The following is a 21,109-nucleotide window of genomic DNA, read 5'->3' on the forward strand; positions in this document are numbered from 1 at the left end:
TCCTTTTCGCTAGACATAGGCATACTTTTACTTGGGAAACTCGATGAGGTCACCATCTCAGTACATAAACCACTTTGGTTAAAATACTATGCTTTTACACTAGAAAAGAGATTCTCAAATACTGGAAAAAAAAGTGTAACGAAAAATCCGCAGCGCCGGATGGATTGCGGAAATACGGTCGCATTCGTTCCGGCAGGCGGACTTTGCAACGCGTGTTGCGGAAATTTGTCCGCATCCGTTGCGCAAAACTTTCCGAGCGCACAGCGCCAAACTCACCAGCATGCTGCTCACCAGGGCTCTGCCATCGTGCCTCTAGGGGGTGCGCGCGCACGCCAGGCATGCCTTTATGATCCTAGAAAGCGGGTCAGCTGACCTGGAGGTCAGCTGACGTTTTTAGCCTGCTCTGATTGGTTGCTGCTTGGGCTGGAGACTCCTTTCACAGGCAGTATTTAAGGAAGTGCTTTTCAGTAGCACTTCGTCTGTTTGCGATACCCTGTGTCAGCACTCAGACCTAGTCAGTTCCCGTGTTATAATCCGGCAGGACCCCGGCTCTTGTCACACCTAGTCAGCCTTGTTTTGATATTGCGTTATATATTGGTTTATCGCCAATATATACGCATATTATACTGTCTTGATTTATTGTGTATGATTCTGTGCCTTTCTTTACTATCCTTCTGTTTCCTGATTCTGTACTTCGCCAGCCCGTACCGTTATTGACTATTGGCTTGGTTTCCGACTATTCTCTTGTCTCATGTTTCTGTACTGTTGCCGCCTGATCGGTTGCCGAACCTCATTTTGTCTGACCTTTCTCCCTTCAGTGGAACGTCTCCCACTGTAGGGTTTCTATCAGAGGCTTGCCTCTTTGAGATGACTGCCACTAGCAAACCATTACTGCTAGAGGCCGAGACTCCTCCACTGCGTCCCTTGGAGGATCTCACACACGGGGTCCCCATTCAGAGGTAACCACACCTCTGAGGAATTACTGTGTGGTGGACTTTTCCACAGACTTGTGTATTTACAATGTATATCATTGTTGTCTACTGTTCCAGCTTGCTGGAAGTTGCATTTCTGTGCCCCATAGGGATACTCTCTTATACCAGCTCCTCTAAGTCGTGAGTGTCTCTACACTTTGCTATTGCACCAAGCACCGTCCTGCATCCGATTGTTCCGTGTCTCACTATACTTGCATTATTGGTGATTCTGCAGATCACCATATAATCAGGTATAGCATCTGTATTATTGGTGATACTGCAGATCACCAATAATCAGAAAATCCGGTGCAATTGTTACATAAACACAGACCAAAAAGAAGTGAGATGGAGGAGGTGGTTAATCAGCTTCAGACCGTAAGGGCAGAGTTAGAACAGCTGAAGCTTACTGTGGCTACTCAGCATGCTCAGATTACCCAGCTGACAGAGACTGTCCGGAGGCTGCAACCACCACTTAACGACCTACCTCCCCCGGCTCCTAGTGAGCCTAAAATGAAAATCCCTGAAAAATTCTCAGGCGCTAGGTCAGACTTTCAGAATTTCCGCCACAGAGTTCTGTCTTATTTTCAGATGAAACCTGTGTCCTCGGGAACTGAGGCTCAGAAGGTCACCCTAATAAAGACTCTGTTGCATGCAGATTCCCAAACTTGGGCTTATGGCTTACCTGATGAACATCCTGCCCTTGCTTCCGTCCAAGAATTTTTTAAGGCCATGGTGGTCATCTATGATGATCCGGATAGCGCCACCACGGCTGAACGCAAACTTAAAAGCCTCGGACAGGGACGCAGTACAGCAGAGGAATATGCGTCAGAATTTAGGAAATGGGCTGTATCCTCTAGATGGGAGCAGTATGCACTTCTTGATAGGTACCTGGATGGGCTGTCGGAAGCAGTAACCAACGTAATGGTTAGCCATCCAGAGCCTAAAGATCTAGATGAGGCTATAACGTTATCTATTAGAATAGATAGACATCTCAGGTATAATAAGAGGGGCAGGTACCCTATGTATCCTAGGGGTTCAGGTGCTAGTAGCTCGGCAACAGTTGAGACTGAGGAGCCTATGCAACTAGGCCACGGGCGCCTCACAGAGGCTGAAAGGACAAGAAGACGCAGAGAGGGTCTCTGCATGTACTGCGGAGAGAGAGGTCACATTGCACAAAACTGTGGTAGGAAGTCGGGAAACTCTTCGGCTTAGGTGTGGTTGGGGGTACCACCCTAGGCGGACTAGTTTCACCTCCTAAACAAGAGAAGATATTATTGCCCTGCTCCATAAATTGAGAGGGGCAAAACTCTCCTACCACAGCGTTTGTGGATTCTGGTTCCACTTCCAACTTTATAGATTTAAATTTTGCTTTAAGTTTAAATATTCCTGTCCTTCCTGTGGAAAAACATCTGTACGTCACGGCAATTGACGACTCTCCTTTACAAGGAAAGTCCCCACTGTGCAAGACCCCTCCTCTCTCGTTTCAAGTCGGAGTTCTGCACCACGAGACCATACAATTCTTTGTTTTAAAAATGTCTACATCTACAGTGATATTAGGCTTACCCTGGTTACGTTTACATTCTCCTCAGTTTAATTGGAGGGATGGGCAGCTGACTACATGGTCTCCTTATTGTTCACAGCATTGTCTACAAAGTATAGCTTTGTGTTCTACTAAGGTTCATGTGGAAGGAGTGCCTCCACAATATCAAGAATAGTCTTATGTGTTTTGTCCTCGGGCAGCAGATCGATTACCCCCTCATAGACCTTTCGACTGCCCAATTGATTTGAAACCGGGAACCATGCCTCCTAGGGGTCACCTATATAACCTCTCTCATCCAGAAAAACTGGCCATGGATGATTATATTCAGGAGAATCTACAGAAGGGTTTCATCCGCCCTTCAAGATCTTCTGCGGGAGCCAGATTCTTTTTTGTTCAAAAAAAAAAAAAAGACGGAGGTTTGCGCCCCTGTATTGACTACAGGGGTTTAAATAAGATCAGGATTAAGAATCGTTATCCACTACCGCTCATTGATGATCTGTTTACACAAGTTTCTGGGGCTTCCGTATTTACTAAACTAGATCTGAGAGGGGCCTATAATTTAATTCGTATCAGGGAAGAGGACGAATGGAAGACGGCCTTCAACACGCCCAAGGGGCATTACGAATACTTGGTAATGCCCTTTGGGTTGTGTAACGCTTCTGCAGTTTTTCAGGAGTTTGTAAACGAGATCTTTAGGGAGGTACTGGGTAATTTCGTAATTGTATATTTAGATGGTATTTTGATATTTTCTAAAAATCTCACTGAACATCGCCAACATGTCAAGTATGTGCTACAAAAACTCAGGCAGAATCAATTATTTGCAAAATTGGAAAAATGTGTTTTCGAGACAAAGGAGATTTCCTTTCTGAGATATATTCTCTCCACGACAGGGTTATCCATGGATCCCAGGAAGGTCTCTGCTGTGAGGGATTGGCCACAACCATCTGGGCTTAAAGCACTGCAGAGATTCTTGGGATTCGCGAACTATTATAGGAAGTTTATCAAGGGATTCTCTTCTGTGGTGACTCCACTTACTAGTTTGACGAAAAAAGGGGCTGATGCCACTCATTGGTCAGAGGAAGCATGTGCGGAATTTTTTTTTTTTTTTAAAAAGGCATTCTGTTCTGCCCCTATACTACGTCATGTAGATGTGGCTTACCCATTCATAGTGGAGGTGGATGCCTCGGAGGTTGGAGTTGGAGCAGTGTTGTCCCAACGCTCAAGTCCTCAAGATAAGCTTAATCCCTGTGCTTTTTTTTCTAGGAAATTCTCTCCAGCTCAGAGGAAATATGTGGGAAACAGGGAATTGTTTGGCAATCAAGCTTGCTTTTGAGGAGTGGCGCCACTGGTTGGAGGGGGCAGAGCATGTAATAACTGTGTACACGGTTCATAAAAATTTACAGTATATTGAAAAAGCTAGAAGACTTACCCCCAGACAGGCCAGATGGGCTCTCTTTTTCTCCCGTTTTAATTTTATAATTACATTTACACCAGGGAGTAAGAACATTAAAACAGACGCTCTTTCACGTTGTTTCAAACCTGAAACAGCGCCACCTCCTTCTCCAGAAAGTATTCTGTCCAAGGAGATCATCTTGGCAGCCACCGAAATAATGGAAGATCTCGCTAACCTTCTAAATCCTTTTCAAGTAGAAGTCCCAGAGGGGAAACCGGAAGGGGTTCTGTATGTTCCCTGTCAGTTGCGTACCAACGTTCTGCAACTGTTTCATGGACATAAGAATGCCGGACATCCTGGCATTTCCAGAACCCAAGAGTTATGTAGATCTGTCTGGTGGCCATCATTACGACCTGATTGCAAAGAATTTGTTAAAGCTTGTTCTGTCTGTGCTAGGAGCAAACCCTCCCGACAGGCTCCAGCCGGAACTTTACAGTCTCTGCCCTCCCCTCAGGAGCCATGGATGCATATTTCCATGGACTTTGTGGGAGAACTTCCTGTTTCCAATGGAAAGACGGTCATATGGGTGATCACAGATAGATTCAGTAAGATGGCCCATTTTGTGCCTTGGAGGGGTCTTCCTACTGCCCAAGAATTGGCTGATCTTTTCGTGCAAAACATTTTCAAATTGCACGGCATTCCGGAGAATATCGTCTGAGACAGAGGGGTCCAGTTTGTCTCAAGATTCTGGCGGGCCTTCTGTAAAAGGATGGGTATGTCATTATCCTTTTCGTCGGGTTACCACCCGCAGACCAACGATCAGACGGAAAGGATAAATCAGTCCTTGGAACAGTTCCTGAGATGTTATGTGGTGGACGCCCAACACCAGTGGGTAGAGTTTCTACCATTTGCAGAGTTCACACATAATAATCTCAGGAATGAGTCCTCTGGGTATGCGCCTTTTCAGGTGGTCAATGGTAAGTTTCCCAAATTTTCCCCCTTACCTGTGAGGGCCTCTCCGTTCCTGGTTTTGGAGGAGTGGCAGAAATCTTTTAAAAGTATTTGGGCTAATGTCAGAGAAAATTTGAAAAAGGCTTTTTGCATACAGAAGAGGCAGGCAGATAAGAGACGATCTGCGGAGTGGAAGTTCAAACCAGGAGACAAAGTTTGGGTATCAACTCGACATAAAGCTCTGAGACAGCCGTCCGCAAAACTGGGGCCCAAAAGGGTTAATCGTGTCACTTACAAGGTCAATTTACCCCCTTCTCTAAAGGTGGGAAAAGCCTTTCATGTGTTGCTCTTGAAGCCGGCTGTGCAGATGGATTCCTCTCCTCCTCACCCTGTCATGGTTGATGGTGAACCTGAATGGGAGGTTGAGGAGATTTTGGACTCCAGACGAGTTTGTGGTTCACTGCAGTATTTGGTGCATTGGAGAGGGTACGGTCTTGAGGAAAGATCCTGGGTTACAGCAGGTAATTTACATGCAGATAATATTAGAAAACGATTCCATGAGCTTCATCCTGACAGGCCGGAGTCCACGTCTAGAGGGAGGGGTACTGTAACAAAAAATCCGCAACGCCGGATGGATTGCGGAAATACGGTCGCATCCGTTCCGGCTGGCGGACTTTCCAACGCGGGTTGCGGAAATTTGTCCGCATCCGTTGCGCAAAACCTTCCGAGCGCACAGCGCCAAACTCAAAAGCATGCTGCTCACCAGGGCTCTGCCATCGTGCCTTATGCTCCTAGAAAGCGGGTCAGCTGACCTGGAGATCAGCTGACGTTTTTAGCCTGCTCTGATTGGTTGCTGCTTGGGGTGGAGACTCCTTTCCCAGGCAGTATTTAAGGAAGTGCTTTTCAGTAGCACTTTGTCTGTGTTTGCGATACCCTGTGTCAGCACTCAGACCTAGTCAGTTCCCGTGTGATAATCCGGCAGGACCCCGGCTCTTGTCACACCTAGTCAGCCTTGTTTTGATATTGCGTTATATATTCGTTTATCGCCAATATATACGTATATTATACTGGATTTATTGTGTATGATTCTGTGCCTGTCTTGACTATCCTTCTGTTTCCTGATTCTGTACTTCGCCAGCCCGTACCGTTATCGACTATTGGCTTGGTTTCCGACTATTCTCTTGTCTCACATTTCTGTACTGTTGCCGAACCTCATTTTATCTGACCTTTCTCCCTTCAGTGGAACGTCTCCCACTGTAGGGTTTCTATCAGAGGCTTGCCTCTTTGAGACGACCGCCACTAGCAAACCATTACTGCTAGAGGCCGAGACTCCTCCACTGCGTCCCTTGGAGGATTTCACACACGGGGTTCCCATTCAGAGGTAACCACACCTCTGAGGAATTACTGTGTGGTGGACTTTTCCACAGACTTGTGTATTTACAATGTATATCATTGTTGTCTACTGTTCCAGCTTGCTGGAGGTTGTATTTCTGTGCCCCATAGGGATACTTTCTTATACCAGCTCCTCTAAGTAGTGAGTGTCTCTACACTTTGCTATTGCACCAAGCACCTTCCTGCATCCGATTGTTCCGTGTCTCACTATACTTGCATTATTGGTGATTCTGCAGATCACCATATAATCAGGTATAGCATCTGTATTATTGGTGATACTATTATTGGTGATACTGCAGATCACCAATAATCAGAAAATCCGTGCTTGCTGACACCAATCATTACAAAAAGCTTCTATACCAACAATTGGTACAAGGGCCAAAGCAATTAATAGGGCCCTCCCAATGTATAGGACTACCTATCTGAATGGAATATGTCCCAAAAAATTTACCAAGATATGGGGTGTCTGGGAAACTAGAATACTAGTTCCGACAAATGAAAAATTCATACCAATTCTTGATTAAAAACATGGTTGCTAAATGTGGGGGCTGGGCCTGGGACCGACGGTGACTTTACCTTTTCTTTTTTTTTTCTCTTCTTTTTCTTCTTCCCTTTGGGTAGATACTACCCCTTTTTTCTGTACACTCTTTCGTATGCTGAACAGTCTTTTCAATACTGATGTTGGTATTATATGAAGTGATACTGTGATTGTACTAATAACATATGCTAATGCCAAATCTTTATTGTAACTACTAATACTCTGCTTTGATGTGTAACCTTAAATGTACGACTGCATCTGTTATACACTGTTCTGCACTATTTCTTGTCATTGTTAAAGAAAAAAACAAAAAATAAAATTTTACTGTTAAAAAAAAAAAAAAAAACATGTTGGCTTGCAAAAATACTATAAGTGCACCTTGACAATAATGGATTGCTGCGCATCCAGTTTATCAAATGTTTTACATGTGACCTCATTTTAATAAAAATATGTTGTAGAATACATATCTTAAAAGATAAATAGGGACAAACTCAATCCATCATTTAAAAAAAAATCATTTTTTGTGCCAATCTGAATCAAAAGTAAAAACTTTATTTCCATATACTATGTACAAAAGTAGAGCTGACATACACTAATAGATTTCCACCCAACCTTCCAAAACAATCGATTTCTTTCTGAGAAGATTCAGAAAGAATCTATTCCTACCATACACTGCACATCATTTTCCAATAGATTCCAGCATAAAATATATTGAAAATCAATCAAACTGTAGAGTTGTACTGTCCGATGCAGTGCAAAGCTTTAGGCCATCGATCTGCCAATGCTCTTGCCCTGGCCATGATTGCTTTTAATTTTTATCCTGTCCGATCAATATTTCTGATCGATTTTTAGTCAGTCAATATTCAATTGATCATACATTTTGGGGAATTGAATCCCTGCAGATGATATGCAAGGAATCAAATGGACACATCGAGGTGTATGGCCACCTTAGCACACTTGTAGAAAGGAATCAAAGTAAGGGAATTTAAAAAGGAATACACAATTTGTTACCTTAGGTCCTGCAAAAATAACCGTAATATACCATCATGACATACATATATAAAAATCTGAGTTCCTAAGGCTTAGGAACTCAGATTTTTATATATGTATGTCATGATGGTATATTACGGTTATTTTTGCAAATGTGGGCTTGTATTAGTTGATATGGTACAATGAGAACACAAACACAAGACAGAAATAATACACTTTTATTTCCAAATTATATATTGTCCACATACATGGTACTTGAAACATAGTTACATAGTTATTTGGGTTGAAAAAAGACCTACGTCCATCGAGTTCAACCAGAGAACAAAGCACAACACCAGCCTGCTCCTTCACACATCCCTGTTGATTCAGATGAAGGCAAAAAACCCTTTTGAAGCATGGTCCAATTAGCCCCAAAAGGGAAAAAAAATCCTTCCCGACTCCAGATGGCAATCAGATAAAATCCCTGGATCAACATCACTGGGCACAACCTTGTAATTGTAGCCATGGATGTCTTTTAATGCAAGGAAAGCATCTAAGCCCCCTTTAAATGCAGGTATAGAATTTGCCATAACTACTTCCTGTGGCAATGCATTCCACATCTTAATCACTCTTACTGTAAAGAACCCTTTCCTAAATAAATGGCTAAAACGTTTTTTCCCCCATGCGCAGATTCTAGTCCTTTGAGAAGCTCTAGGGACAAAAAGCTTACCAGCCAAGCTTTGATATTGCTTTCTGATGTATTTATACATGTTAATTAGGGATCTATCCAATGTGGGTTAGTGTCAGACCAATAACGGTGTTTTTGTTTAACTTCACCTTTCACATACAATGGTGTATCCATATAAATGGTCATATTAAGGTGCATCCATATAAATGGCCCACCCTGTAAATGTTACATTTGTATGTCATGAAGGTATATTACTGTTATTTTTGCAAATTAGGGATTGTAATTATTGATGGAGTATAACAAGAAAAAACAAAACAGAAAAAAATACACTTCTATTTCCAAATAATATATTGCCCCCACATTGTTGATTTTAGAGCTATAGTGGATGGAGAAATAGTGTATTTTCCCCCACATTTTCCTTTATAGTGCATAGAAAATAAAGCAATAACTTATAAAAATAGTCCACAAAAGCCTAATTTGTAGTGAACCCCCTCCCAAGATATAGATCATTTGGAAAAGTTATTGGGAAATGAATGGGAGGAGTGCTGAAATGCACTGGTTGCAGGCAGCAAACTTGTGGGGAAAAAATTGAAATTTGGATACTTAGTAGACAAGAAAAAAAACAACACACACACATACACAATGGCACCTGCTTTCGTCTTGCGTTTTTTTTTAACTCGCTGTGACAAAAACTATGCCACAGTTGCCATTCAGGTCTCTTCCACTAGAGGCTTCTGGAGGCAAATTCACTGTGAGCAAAGTAAATGTTTAACCACTTCAGCCTACAGAGTTGTTCACTTTATGCATCCGAGCAACTTTCACCACCAATTCATTCACCTATAACTTTATCACTAATTATCACTCTGAAATGATCTATATCTTGTTTTTTCTTCCACTAATTAGGCTTTCTTTGGAGGGTACATTTTGCTAAAAATTATTTTATTCTAAATTTATTTTAACAGGGAGATTAAGAAAGAAATGGAAAAAAATCATTATTTCTCAGGTTTTGGCCATTATAGTTTTAAATTAATACATGATGCCGTAATTAAAACCCATGTATTTTATTTGCCCATTTGTCCTGGTTATTACACCGTTTACATTATGTCTCTATCACATTTTATGGCGCCGATATTTTATTTGGAAATAAAGGTGCATGTTTTCAATTTTCGTCCATTACTATTTACAAGCCTATAATTTAAAAAATGATATTAACATACTCTCTTGACATGCGTATTTAAAAAGTTCAGACTCTTAGGTAACGATTTATGATGGTTTTTTTTTAATTGTAATTTTTTTTTATAATTGAAAATTTTATTTGGGTAATTTTTGGTGTGGGAAGTAAACCGCTAATTTTAAATGTAATATAGTGTATTTACTAAAAACTGTATGTGGGTGTAGTTTACAGTCAAAAAAAGTCCTGGAAGTGAACGATCACTCTTCCAGGGACTAGAATGAAGACGGGAACGTTTTTTTTTTTTTTACTCAGACCGCAGCCTCTGATAAGAGGCCGTCGTTTTTTCTGCAGGGGTCTTAGATAGATGAATGGCAATTATATTCCCACTCATTGATTGGGGGGACTAACGGCGGGCGGCGCGAGTGCGCACAATCGCGCGCACTGGCAGCAGCACAGTCTATCTGGATGAACATATTCATCCAGATAGGCTTAAGTGGTTAAGATTGGTTGGTGTGCCATTGCATGATACAAGCTCAATTATATGTACAAATAGTTATCGATTTCACACTGGAAATCAAGGTAATTTGCTGCTACCTTCTCTAGATTGAAACAAAGTAGAGAGACCTCTAGCATGGATAAGAATAATCAGGTAATGAAAGCAAGCCCGTTAAATTGTTTTAATATAAAACTATACACAAAAAATATACATAAATATATCTGACAGCTGAACAGATTGGTTGGATAAAATTAAGCAAGAGGTGAGTAAATGAGGTAGAATGTCTGAAAGTTCTAAATATCGTGTTTGAAGTCCAAAAAGCAATAACGTCTTAGTGTTGTATAATCCAAAGCATTCACATTTTGCCATGTCCTGTGAGCATGTCAGAGATGCAGTTTTGACAAATTATGAACAAAGGACCGGACTGAGCATGTTGCATGGTTTTACTCAGTCTGCAGATGTTAGGGTTATGACAAGCAAAGTCCAGCCTTGCTGCAATCAGAGCTGGGAGCAGTCTCTTCTATTCAGGGACAGAGATCTGGCTGAAAACCTAGTATGCCTATCACTCATTGCCTATGAGTCATATTAATAAACTAGTGACCTAGGCCGTTCGAAAACGGGCTAGGTCTGTCACAGCTCATCTGCCGCGCGCGCACACACATCCGCCCCTCCTTGCCCCATACTCCTCTGCAAGCCGCGCGTCATTCCCCAGCTCTCCTCAGTGTCTCTGTGTCCCTCCCTGCGCACTAGCACAACAACAACAAAAACACACACACAGGGACGTGGGACGCATATTTGCGTTCAGTAATGTTACAAGTTTGCACATATGAAGCATGGGTGGAAAACAGCAATGTGTTGCTGAGAACCTGTATTCCTCAGGCTCTGTGGGTCAGATCGGCCTGGGAACTTCCCAAAAAGCTGTGGAAATAACCTTAACTTATGAACAATGTGTTAATTTAGCATACTCCTAGTGGCTAGGAATGCATCAAATATGGCAATTATGGATAGTGGTGTATGGAGGCAAACAAATGTATGGTTTCTCTTTTGATCTCTGAGGTGCGAATCCTGCAGCCTCCCAGTCTGCCCCAGAGCTGGATTTGTTAGCTTTTTGTCAGCAGGGGGGGGGGGGGGTGCTTATACAGTCGGAAAGTCTTTGACATAGGCTTGGTTATCTAATTACTTCTGTTGCTAAAGTTAACTAACGTCTGTGTTGGAAAAGATTGCTGTGACACTGTGTTGTGATTCCTGTAATTGAAATATAATGCATCCGTGATTTCTAATACAGGTAGTCCTCGGTTAACGAACGAGATAGGGACTGCCCACTCGTTCTTAACCTGAATCTGTTTGTAAGTCGGGACTACCTGTACTGACCCGCTGAAAAAGAAGAATATGGGCAGCGAAAGGTAAATAGAGGCCTACTCACCTGATCGATGGTAGAAGGTGCCCTCGTGGTGCCCGAAAGGTCCGCAGCCCGTCCTCTCGCTTCCTCCATTGTTCCCCGGCGGCTCCTGGCTTCACATGCGGCGCATAAGGACGCAATTAGGAAGCGCCGCCACTAGAGGGCGCTTCCTGATTACATCATTATGCGCCGCATGTGAAGCCAGGAGCCGCCGGGGAACAATGGAGGAAGCGAGAGGACGGGCTGCGGACCTTCTGGGCACCACGAGGGCACCTTCTACCGCCGAGGATCAGGTGAGTAGGCCTCTATTTACCTTCCACTGCCCATATTCTTATTTTTCAGTGGGCCAGAACAGGTAGTCCCCGGCGGGCGTGACGTCATGCGACGGAGCGGAGCTATGGTCGCGGCGTTTGTATCGGAGGGTCGTTAGGAAGTCGGGCGTTCGTAACCCGGGGACTACCTGTATATCAGTATTGAACAGATCACGAAGACATCACATCTTCAATATCGGTAATGAAAAAATTGCGAAGGAGTCTCACTTACCTCAGTAGAAGGAAGTCTTTTCATGATCCGGAGACTTCTCCCATCCTCCTCCACCATAACACTACTCACCAGGACGGCGCCGGACTCGGACGCCACGGCCACAGGGCTCCGGCCTTTTTTGCTTTTTTAGTACTATCTCTCCTCCTCCACTCACCTCTGAGCTCCACTCTTGCTGGGGTAGGAGGCGGAGGACATGGGCACTACCGGCCCTGCTCCGCATCAGCCACGGATCGCAGGTGGCGTGAGGATCAGCTGTTCGTGTGAGGATCAGCTTTTCGGGGCCCACGTGTTGTGCGCAGACATGGAGAGGCAGCACGGAGCTCTGCTGATCTGCCGCCGCTGCCTCCAGATCATCACCGTCTCCACCTGCGCCGATCCCAGCACCGCAGCTCGTCACCCAGGACGGCTCCCAGCGGAGAGGCCCCCTTCGTGTGGCTGGATGTTGCCGCTGAAGGAAACCTGGACGTCGCACGGAGGAGTCCACAGCCGTCCCCCTGCCACCATTCACTGCGGCCTGAAGCAGCTGCCATGGAGACCCGGACGCCACAGGGAAGTATCTCACGGCCGTTCCCCCACTGCTCACAGCCAGCAGGCGCTGCCAACGGATCCAGGTCGCCACACAGAGGAGGGTCACAGCTGCTCCCAACCTTTCACTGCACGTGGGACACGCCATGGCAGGCCCCACCCACCAAGGCCGGAGGATCCTTTTGTCACCTGGATCCCCATGGGCCCTGGAGAGCTTGGTCCTTTCTCCACTAGTCCTGGCTCTGTATGCTTCAGCTGCCAGAAGCACGGGTCCCATCTGCCTGCATCCACCATAGATCCCTGCACATCAACTGAACTGATGGCCGGACCCAGGGGTGTTTTTTAATCTGCAGCCCCAAAGGACTCTGCCTCTGTCTCTCTCTTCTTTCCTTGGTCTTCCCTTTGTCTCTCTTAGCTATCCTTTCTCTCTCTCTCTTTCTCTATCCACTCTTTTCCAGGACACACTGCGGGGCATCTGGAACTGCTGTGGAGCGAGCAAGCGTCGTCGGTAGTTGGCAGGCTGCTCCCCTCACTTAACATGTTGTGTTTGTGCCTCTACATGCTTTGAATACAGCTTGTTGCTGAAGCCTTTTGTGTGCGGTCTCCATTCTTGAAATTTGCTCCCCTCACATAGCACACCAGCTTTCCCCTCGCGTCCTTCACTACAGTTATGGGTGATATGTATATATAGGTATATGCTTACTTGTACTACTGTACCTGACTGTATGTTTTGAATTGCATTGATGTGTTTGTATCATCTCCGACCCTGTATGGGTACAACCCCCATTGTACTTGGCGAAATAAATTTGATTCTGATTCTGATTTTTCATGGCTTTGTTCCCATCCGTGCATGGACACACTTGTACACCGAAAGAACCATTTCCCCTAGAACATATTCGACAAGCTCTTGTTGAATATGTTCAGAGTGTCCCAATGGCACTGTGACAATGATTGCAAAAAAGCCATACCGGTGCTTTGAAGATAGTGGATTGATGTATATTCCGTTTGCTATTAAGTGGAAAATATGTGACCTCATTTAACTACCTGTTGATTTTGCTACCGTAAATCTACGCCCCTGGAGACTTTATCTTAGATGTATTTATCTCGCTGCTATAGCCACTGTGCACGCACCCGCTCGTTCCCGCTCTCCAGCGCACATTCTCATTGCCGCCTGTTAGTACACAGATCGGTGAATGGGAACACCATTCCCATTCACCGATATAAGTGCCTGTGATAAATGACCACCGGCATCAATGAGATGACATGCTTGTTGATAAAACTGCAAACACTAAAGAAAAGTTGCCCCTAAATTATGCAAATAAATACTAATTCACTATAATATGCAAATCATTATAATTTTATTGGGACAATCAATTTGACGATAAAAACATAATTAAAAACCCATGAAAATTCTTCAGGTGCTGAAAATAATCAGCCACCCCAACTGCCAAAAGTGAATCAGATATAATATATGTAATAGATCTTAATGACCAGGGGTAGGCCAAAAGAGAGGGGTAATAGTACAATGTTATATCATAAATAGACTAAAGATTAGTGAAAAACATTCAGCCAATATAGGGAAAAAAAAACCTTAGAAAAAATGCTCACAACAAATTCCACTGCAATTCCAGATGCAAAAAAAATATCCACAATCCATAGTGTTTCAATGCTGCATACAACAATCTGCTGTGCTACAATAAAGTGCAATAGTGCAGTATTCCTCAATCCTGTCCTCAAGGCCCACCAACACTACATGTTTTGTATAAATCCACAGATGTAGTTAATCAGCTCTGCTCCAACACTAATGACTCCACCTGTGATTGTGTGGTTTCCTGCAAAACATGAACTGTTGGTGGGCCTTGAGGACAACTATACAATAGTGTATCACAGTTGCTAGTATACAAAGACAAATACAAAAGTGCAAATCTACAAAATATAAAGTGCTTGTGGAAAGATGAGGCTTACACCTTAATGCTGCGGGCATTGGGAGAGCGTAGAATTACCTTACGCTCTCGCAGCGTTAGCTACTTCAATGGAGGCTGAGGTGGAGGACACCAGAGTTTTCATTGTACTCTAAACAACAATTAATTATATCAATAATTAACAGCTTTATTTACAAATATATTGTTCCCATACATTGTACTAGGAACATAGTTTAAGTGTTGAGATAACCAGGACACATAGGCAAATAAAATGTGTGTATTTTATCTACAGTAGCATTGTTAATTTTAAAACTACAGTGGATGGAAGTGGAGAAATGGTGTATTTTGTCCCTTGTTTTTCCATTTCAATTCAAATGCCTACAAAATAAATTATACAAAATAAACGATCGTCCCAAAAAAGCTTAATGTCTCCCGAAAAAAAAAAAAAACAACAACTATATAGATCATTTAGGAGTGATAAAGTTATTAGCAAATGAATGGGAAGAGTACTGAAATGTGAAAATTGCTCTGGCCATAGTGGTCAAGTGTTAAATCTGCTAACTTAAATTATCATCTTCTATAGTAATGCTTTGATTTTTCTTTTTCCAGTGACAGTTCACCAGATCGTATTAGTGAGTGGAAGAAGAAAGATATACAGAGACGCCAAGAATTAGAAGAACGTCATCGGAGGGAGCAGGAGGAGCAGTTGCGCCATTTAAGGGAGGAGGAAAAGGAAGAAGAGGAGAGAAAAAAGAGAGAGAAAGCAGAAAAGGGTAAAGCTGCAGACAGCGATAGTGACAGCATTAGTAGTGAAAAAATAGACTCTACATCTGTAAAGCGGACACGTTCATCTTCTGCATCTGAAAAAGAAGAGCATATAAATAAAACAAAGCTTTTCCCTGGAATTCCAAAAAGAGAAAGAAATAAGACTGGATCAGACTCTGACAGTGAAAAAAAGGTTAGAATTCTGAATTCCGATATTTGCAATAGATGTAGCAGCTTTTTTTCAGAATGGTTCACAATAGATTTAAATCTGGCATTTCTAACAATGGATTGTATTCTTTACTAAAGGTAAAGAAAACTACTAAAAAACCACGAGCTTCAGAACCTGGAAATAAAGCCAATCAAAAGAAGAGTGTGGATCGGCCAAGAGGAAGGTTAGATTATTTTACAATGTATGCAGGTTGGGAACTGCATATTTCAGTTCACTATCCCTTGTGACTTCAGAAAGCTCATACTTACTAATAGAGATGGCTCGAACCTCCGATTTTAGGTTCACGAACCTCGAACTTACGCAAAAAGTCGGTACGCGCGAACTTTCGCGCACCACAATAGACTTCAATGGGGAGGCGAACTTTGGAAACTAGAAACATTTATGCTGGTCACAAAAGTGATGTAAAAGATGTTTCAAAGGGTCTAATACCTGGAGGGGGTCAGTGACTACAAGAAGGAAAACAATGTTTCAAAAAGACCTTATAGTTTCTGAGAAAATAGATTTTAAATTTCTACTTCTGACCATGGGAAAATTAAACGCCCGCTGACTTTAGAGGTTAATAGCAAAGCTCCCTTAAAAGCTAAAAGCACCAAAATTGCTTGAAATGTTAAGAACAGTGGGAACAAGAGGAAACAATTATACCTTCTACTTTTTGAGAAAATAGATTTGGTTTCAAAGGAAAAGGAGCCGATTCATTTGATTCAATTCATTAAAAAGAACCAGATCATTCATGAACCGGTTAGTATAGCTTAGAATGCGTCCTGTGCAGGACGCATAGCTGCGGCTCCCGCTGTCTCTCCCCACCTGTCTTTATCTGTCAACCCCCACCTAGGCTGGCACCCGGTGTGCCAGGCTAGGTGAGGGTGAGAGGTGAGGAGGCGGGAAGGACAGTGGGAGCCATCAGCTTTGCGTCCCACGGGACGCATTCTCTATGTGGGGGTCGGCGGAGCTCTTCAATCAACTTAATTGAAGATCGCAAGGCTAGTGGATACTGTAGCCGTGGGACATTTCCGAGGATATTGGCGTGAGAACTTTTTTCTGAAGGTACAAGTAAGTATTTCTGAAGATCGCAAGATGGAGGATACTGTCATCGTGGACATAACAGATTATAGCGTGGGAACTTTTCCCGAGGATACTGGCGTGGGAACTTTTTCTTAAAGGTACAGGTAAGTATTTCTGGTTAATTAAGAACAGCAAAGGACTTTTTCGTCGTGTTTTTATTTCATTTAACCCTTTGTGGAAATGGGTAAGGGGTACTTTGCACCCCTATACTCATTTTTCCTGGGAGGGGGGTGGGCATCTGGGGTCCCCTTCTCAAAGGGGACTCCCAGATGCCACCATGAACCCCCCCAGGGAGTCATCGCCCCCACCTCCTCCATGGATTGGACAAGGGCTCAGGGGGAGATGGGAAGGCTTGGCCGCCACTCTCCCCAGGAGCCCCCCATACCGTGGACCATGCAGGCTGGAATAGCTCAGGGTGCGAAGCCCCACGCGGCCGGGGCTCCGCATTCTGGCTATCCCAGCCTGCATGGGGGACAAGGGATTACAGAGAGCTCGGTAAGGGGACCCCACGTCATTTTTTTTTTAGATTTCCTACACTGAGCACATAAATATTGTTTCCTGCTATCATTTTAACATATCCTGCAAATTTGGTGTTGCTAGGATGTAAGGGGCCTTTGCTATTAACTGCTAGAGTCGGTGGGTAATAACCAACCAGAGTTATGGAGGTGGAAAAATGCTGCATTTAGCCATTGGCTTTCATTGGGCTTCCTATTTCACTATCAAAAATCTCAAATCTTTTCAAAGGACGATGGCTCAGCAGTGTCAAATTTTCTAGCATTGTAGGGACTTTTTGGGGGCTCAGGACTGGTGAGTTGGGGACCCCTAGGCCAAAGAGGTCATAGCCTAGGGTCACAAAAGTTTTTTTGGGCAATTATGCCGATGACGAACGTAAATCACCACCATGGCTGTTAACAAAGTCTGAAGCTCACGACATGTCGCATGCCGTCTGGCTGCAATATTTGTGAGTTTACAATGAATAATCTTTGTATCTGTTCCCCTGCGGCTGTGATCCAATGAAGCGTAACAGGCTAGTTCATCGGAGCCTGCAGATCTTTACACAGGCTCTCCCAGCCTGTCACACTCTGTCTCCGCAGCAACCCTCCCTTCTCCACCTCACAGAACGATAAGAGAACGTAATGTAAACAGAGAGGGCAGCTGATTAGGATCCAGCAGCACGAGAGGGCATAATGCACATGCAGTAACCTACGCTCCTCTCGTGCTGAGATGTCCAGTGGACTGACGTACTGCCGGTTTTGGTGGCCATTTTTTTTGTTTATAAACAAACTATATAAAACAGTTTTTTATAATGTTTAATGCGGCGGGGAGGGGCGAAATTATGACAGAGGGGAATAGGAGAGTTCCCTGAACACATAGGTATGTTTTTTTATGCTGCATTTTTTTAATACAGATTCTCTTTAAACTCCGTACAAAGCCTGAAAATTTGGGTCCGCTCAGCCATACAAAGCCTGAAAATTTGGGTCCGCTCAGCCGTACCGTTCGGCAGAGACCTGCGCTTTTGTACCAATGAAAGCCTATGGGAGATTTTAGCACTTTTGCACCCACATAACTCTGGTTTGCAGAAATGTAGGAAACCCAAAATTGGAGTGCAAGTACAACAACCTACCTGCATGCGACATGTCGTGAGATTCAGACTTTGCTAACGGCCATGGCGACGATTTACGTTAGTCACCGGCATCATTGCAAAAAAAAAAGCTTTTGTGACCCTAGGCTATGACCTCTTTGGCCTAGGGGCCCCAAACTCACCAGTCCTGAGCCCCCTAAAAGTCCCTACAATGCTAGAAAATTTGCCAGTGCTGAGCCATCGTCCTTTGAAAAGATTTGCGATTTTTTTTTTTTTTTTTTTTTGAACGTGAAATAGGAAGCCCAATGAAAGCCAATGGCAAAATTCAGCACTTTTACACCCCCATAACTCTGGTTTGCAGGGATGTAGGGAACCCAACGTTGGAGTGCAAGTACAACAATATGCCTTCTACCTGCATGCGACATGTCATGAGCTTCAGACTTTGCTAACGGCCATGTTTGTCACCAGTACCATTGCAAAAATAAACAGGTTTTTGTGACCCTAGGATATGATTTCTTTGGGTTAGGGGCCCGAAACTCACCAGCCCTTAGCCCCCTTAAACTTCGTACAAAGCCTGAAAATTTGGGGGCGCTCAGCCATACCGTTCGGCAGAAACCTGCACTTTTGTACCCGTAAAACCTGGGCACCAATGAAAGACTATGGGAGATTTTAGCACTTTTGCACTCCCATAACTCTGGTTTGCAGAAATGTAGGAAAACCCAAATTGGAGTGCAAATACAACAATATGCCTACCTTCTGCCTGCATGCGACGTGTCGTGAGCTTCAGACTTTAACGGCCATGGCGGCGATTTACGTTCATCACCGGGCATCATTGCCATAAAAACAAGCTTTTGTGACTCTAGGCTGTGACCTCTTTGGCCTAGGGGTCCCAAACTCACCAGTTCTGAGCCCTACAATGCTAGAAAATTTGCCACTGCTGAGCCATCGTCCTTTGAAAAGATTTGAGATTTTTGAAAGTGAAATAGGAAGCCCAATGAAAGCCAATGGCACAATTCAGCTTTTTTGCACCCCCATAACTCTGGTTATCACCCGCCAACTTTAGCAGGTAATAGCAAAGGCCCCTTACATCCTAGCAACACCAAATTTGCAGGATATGTTAAAAAGATAGCAGGAAGTAATATTTAAAAAAATATATTATTTTTATGTGCAGAGTGTGGGAAATCTGAAAAAAATGATGTGGGGTCCCCCCTACCGAGCTCTATGTAACCCCTTGTCCCCCATGCAGGCTGGGATAGCCAGAATGCAAAGCCCCGGCCGCGTGGGGCTTCGCACCGTGAGCTATACCAGTCCGCATGGTCTATGGTATGGGGGGGCTCCGGGGGAGAGAGTGGCCGCCAAGCCTTCCCATCTCCCCCCGAGCCCTTGTCCAATCCATGGAGGTTGGGCTCTACCCCACCTCCAGTGCCCCAGGAGGAGGTGGGGCGACGACTCCCTGGGGGGGGGTGTTCATGGTGGCATCTGGGGGTCCCCTTTAAGAAGGGGACCCCAGATGCCCACCCCCCCTCCCAGGAGAAATGAGTATAGGGGTACAAAGTACCCCTTACCCATTTCCACAAAGGGTTAAATGAAATAAAACACAACCACGAAAAAAGTCCTTTAATGTTCTTAATTAACCAGAAATACTTGCCTGTACCTTTAAGAAAAAGTTCACACGCCAGTATCCTCGGGAAAAGTTTCCACGCTATAATCTGTTATGTCCGACGATGACCGTATCCTCCATCTTGCGATCTTCAGAAATACTTACTTGTACCTTTAGAAAAAAAGTTCTCACGCCAATATCCTCGGAAATGTCCCACGGCTACAGTATCCACTAATCTTGCGATCTTCAATTAAATTGATTGAAGATCTCCGCCGACATACACCCCCACATAGCAGAGAATGTGTCCTATGGGACACATAGCTGCCAGCTCCTGCTGTCCTCCCTGCCTCCTCACCTCTCACCCTCACGCCCACGGGTGCACCGGGTGCCAGCCTAGGTGGGGGTTGATAGGTGAAGGCAGGTGGGGAGAGACAGCGGGAGCCAGCAGCTATACGTCTGCACAGGACGCATTCTAAGCTATACTAACCGGTTCATGAATGATCCGGTTCTTTTTAATGAATCGGCTCTTTTTAATGAATCAGATAAATTGGCTCTAACTTTTCCTTTGAAACTTTAAAATCGATTTTCTCAAAAAGTGTAAGGTCTTTTTGAAAAAAAAAATGCCTATTGTTACCACTGTTCTTAACATACCCAGCAATTTTGGTGTTTCTAATTTTTAAGGGGGCTTTGCTATTAACCGCTTAAGTTGGCGGGCGTTTAATTTCCCCCACGGTCAGAAGGAGAAATTTAAATCTATTTTCTCAAAAACTATAAGGTCTTTTTGAAAACATGTTTCCTCTTGTAGTCACTTCCCCCCCCCCCCCCCCCCCCCTCTACAAATGCAAAATTTGAGGTTTACCATGTGGCTGTAGCTAGGTCATGTATTAACTTTACTCAGCATATATGCAGACTGGTGAATTTGTGTGGCCAGTAGTTATTTATAAATGAAGAAGTTTACACAAATTGGCAATAGACACCTATAACATCTAAGTCAAATGATTAATTCTTTATTACACGATTCAAAGTTGCAGGTATATACCTTTTCCAGACCAAATCAGACAAGATTAAAATCTATTTCTGCGCAGAAAATAGTACATTAAAACCGAGGAGCCATCCCGCATACTCCATAGATCATTACTCTAGGCTTGTGTGCATGGAGTCTGTCAAAAGGACTCTTATGCTCCATGCACGCAAGCCCAGTCTGCCCACCTGTCACACAGCACCTCACACCAAACATACAGCAGCTGCCTCCCCCTATTGGGGATAAGTCCTTTTGTTAGAAAGATCAGAGCAAGCAAGTATTGATTATTTAGAAGGGATGCAATCCAATAAGCTTATAGACTGTGAAATAAAGCAATGCCATTCAGGCA

The 21,109-nt window shown here is 43.9% G+C and overlaps 1 protein-coding gene across 1 annotated transcript in view; it reads left to right on the plus strand.

Annotated features, from left to right (window-relative positions):
• The window catches only part of LOC137514739 (hepatoma-derived growth factor-related protein 2-like), a 659,630-nt gene that overhangs the window by 108,987 nt on the left and 529,534 nt on the right, over window positions 1-21,109 (plus strand). The window contains exons 6-7 of the mRNA XM_068234235.1: window positions 15,111-15,459; window positions 15,573-15,658. Coding sequence (XP_068090336.1) covers window positions 15,111-15,459; window positions 15,573-15,658 — 435 coding nt within the window. The remainder of the gene's footprint in view (window positions 1-15,110; window positions 15,460-15,572; window positions 15,659-21,109) is intronic.

This window comes from Hyperolius riggenbachi, chromosome 1 (genome assembly GCF_040937935.1).
Source record: "Hyperolius riggenbachi isolate aHypRig1 chromosome 1, aHypRig1.pri, whole genome shotgun sequence".
NCBI classification, from domain to species: Eukaryota; Metazoa; Chordata; class Amphibia; order Anura; family Hyperoliidae; genus Hyperolius; species Hyperolius riggenbachi.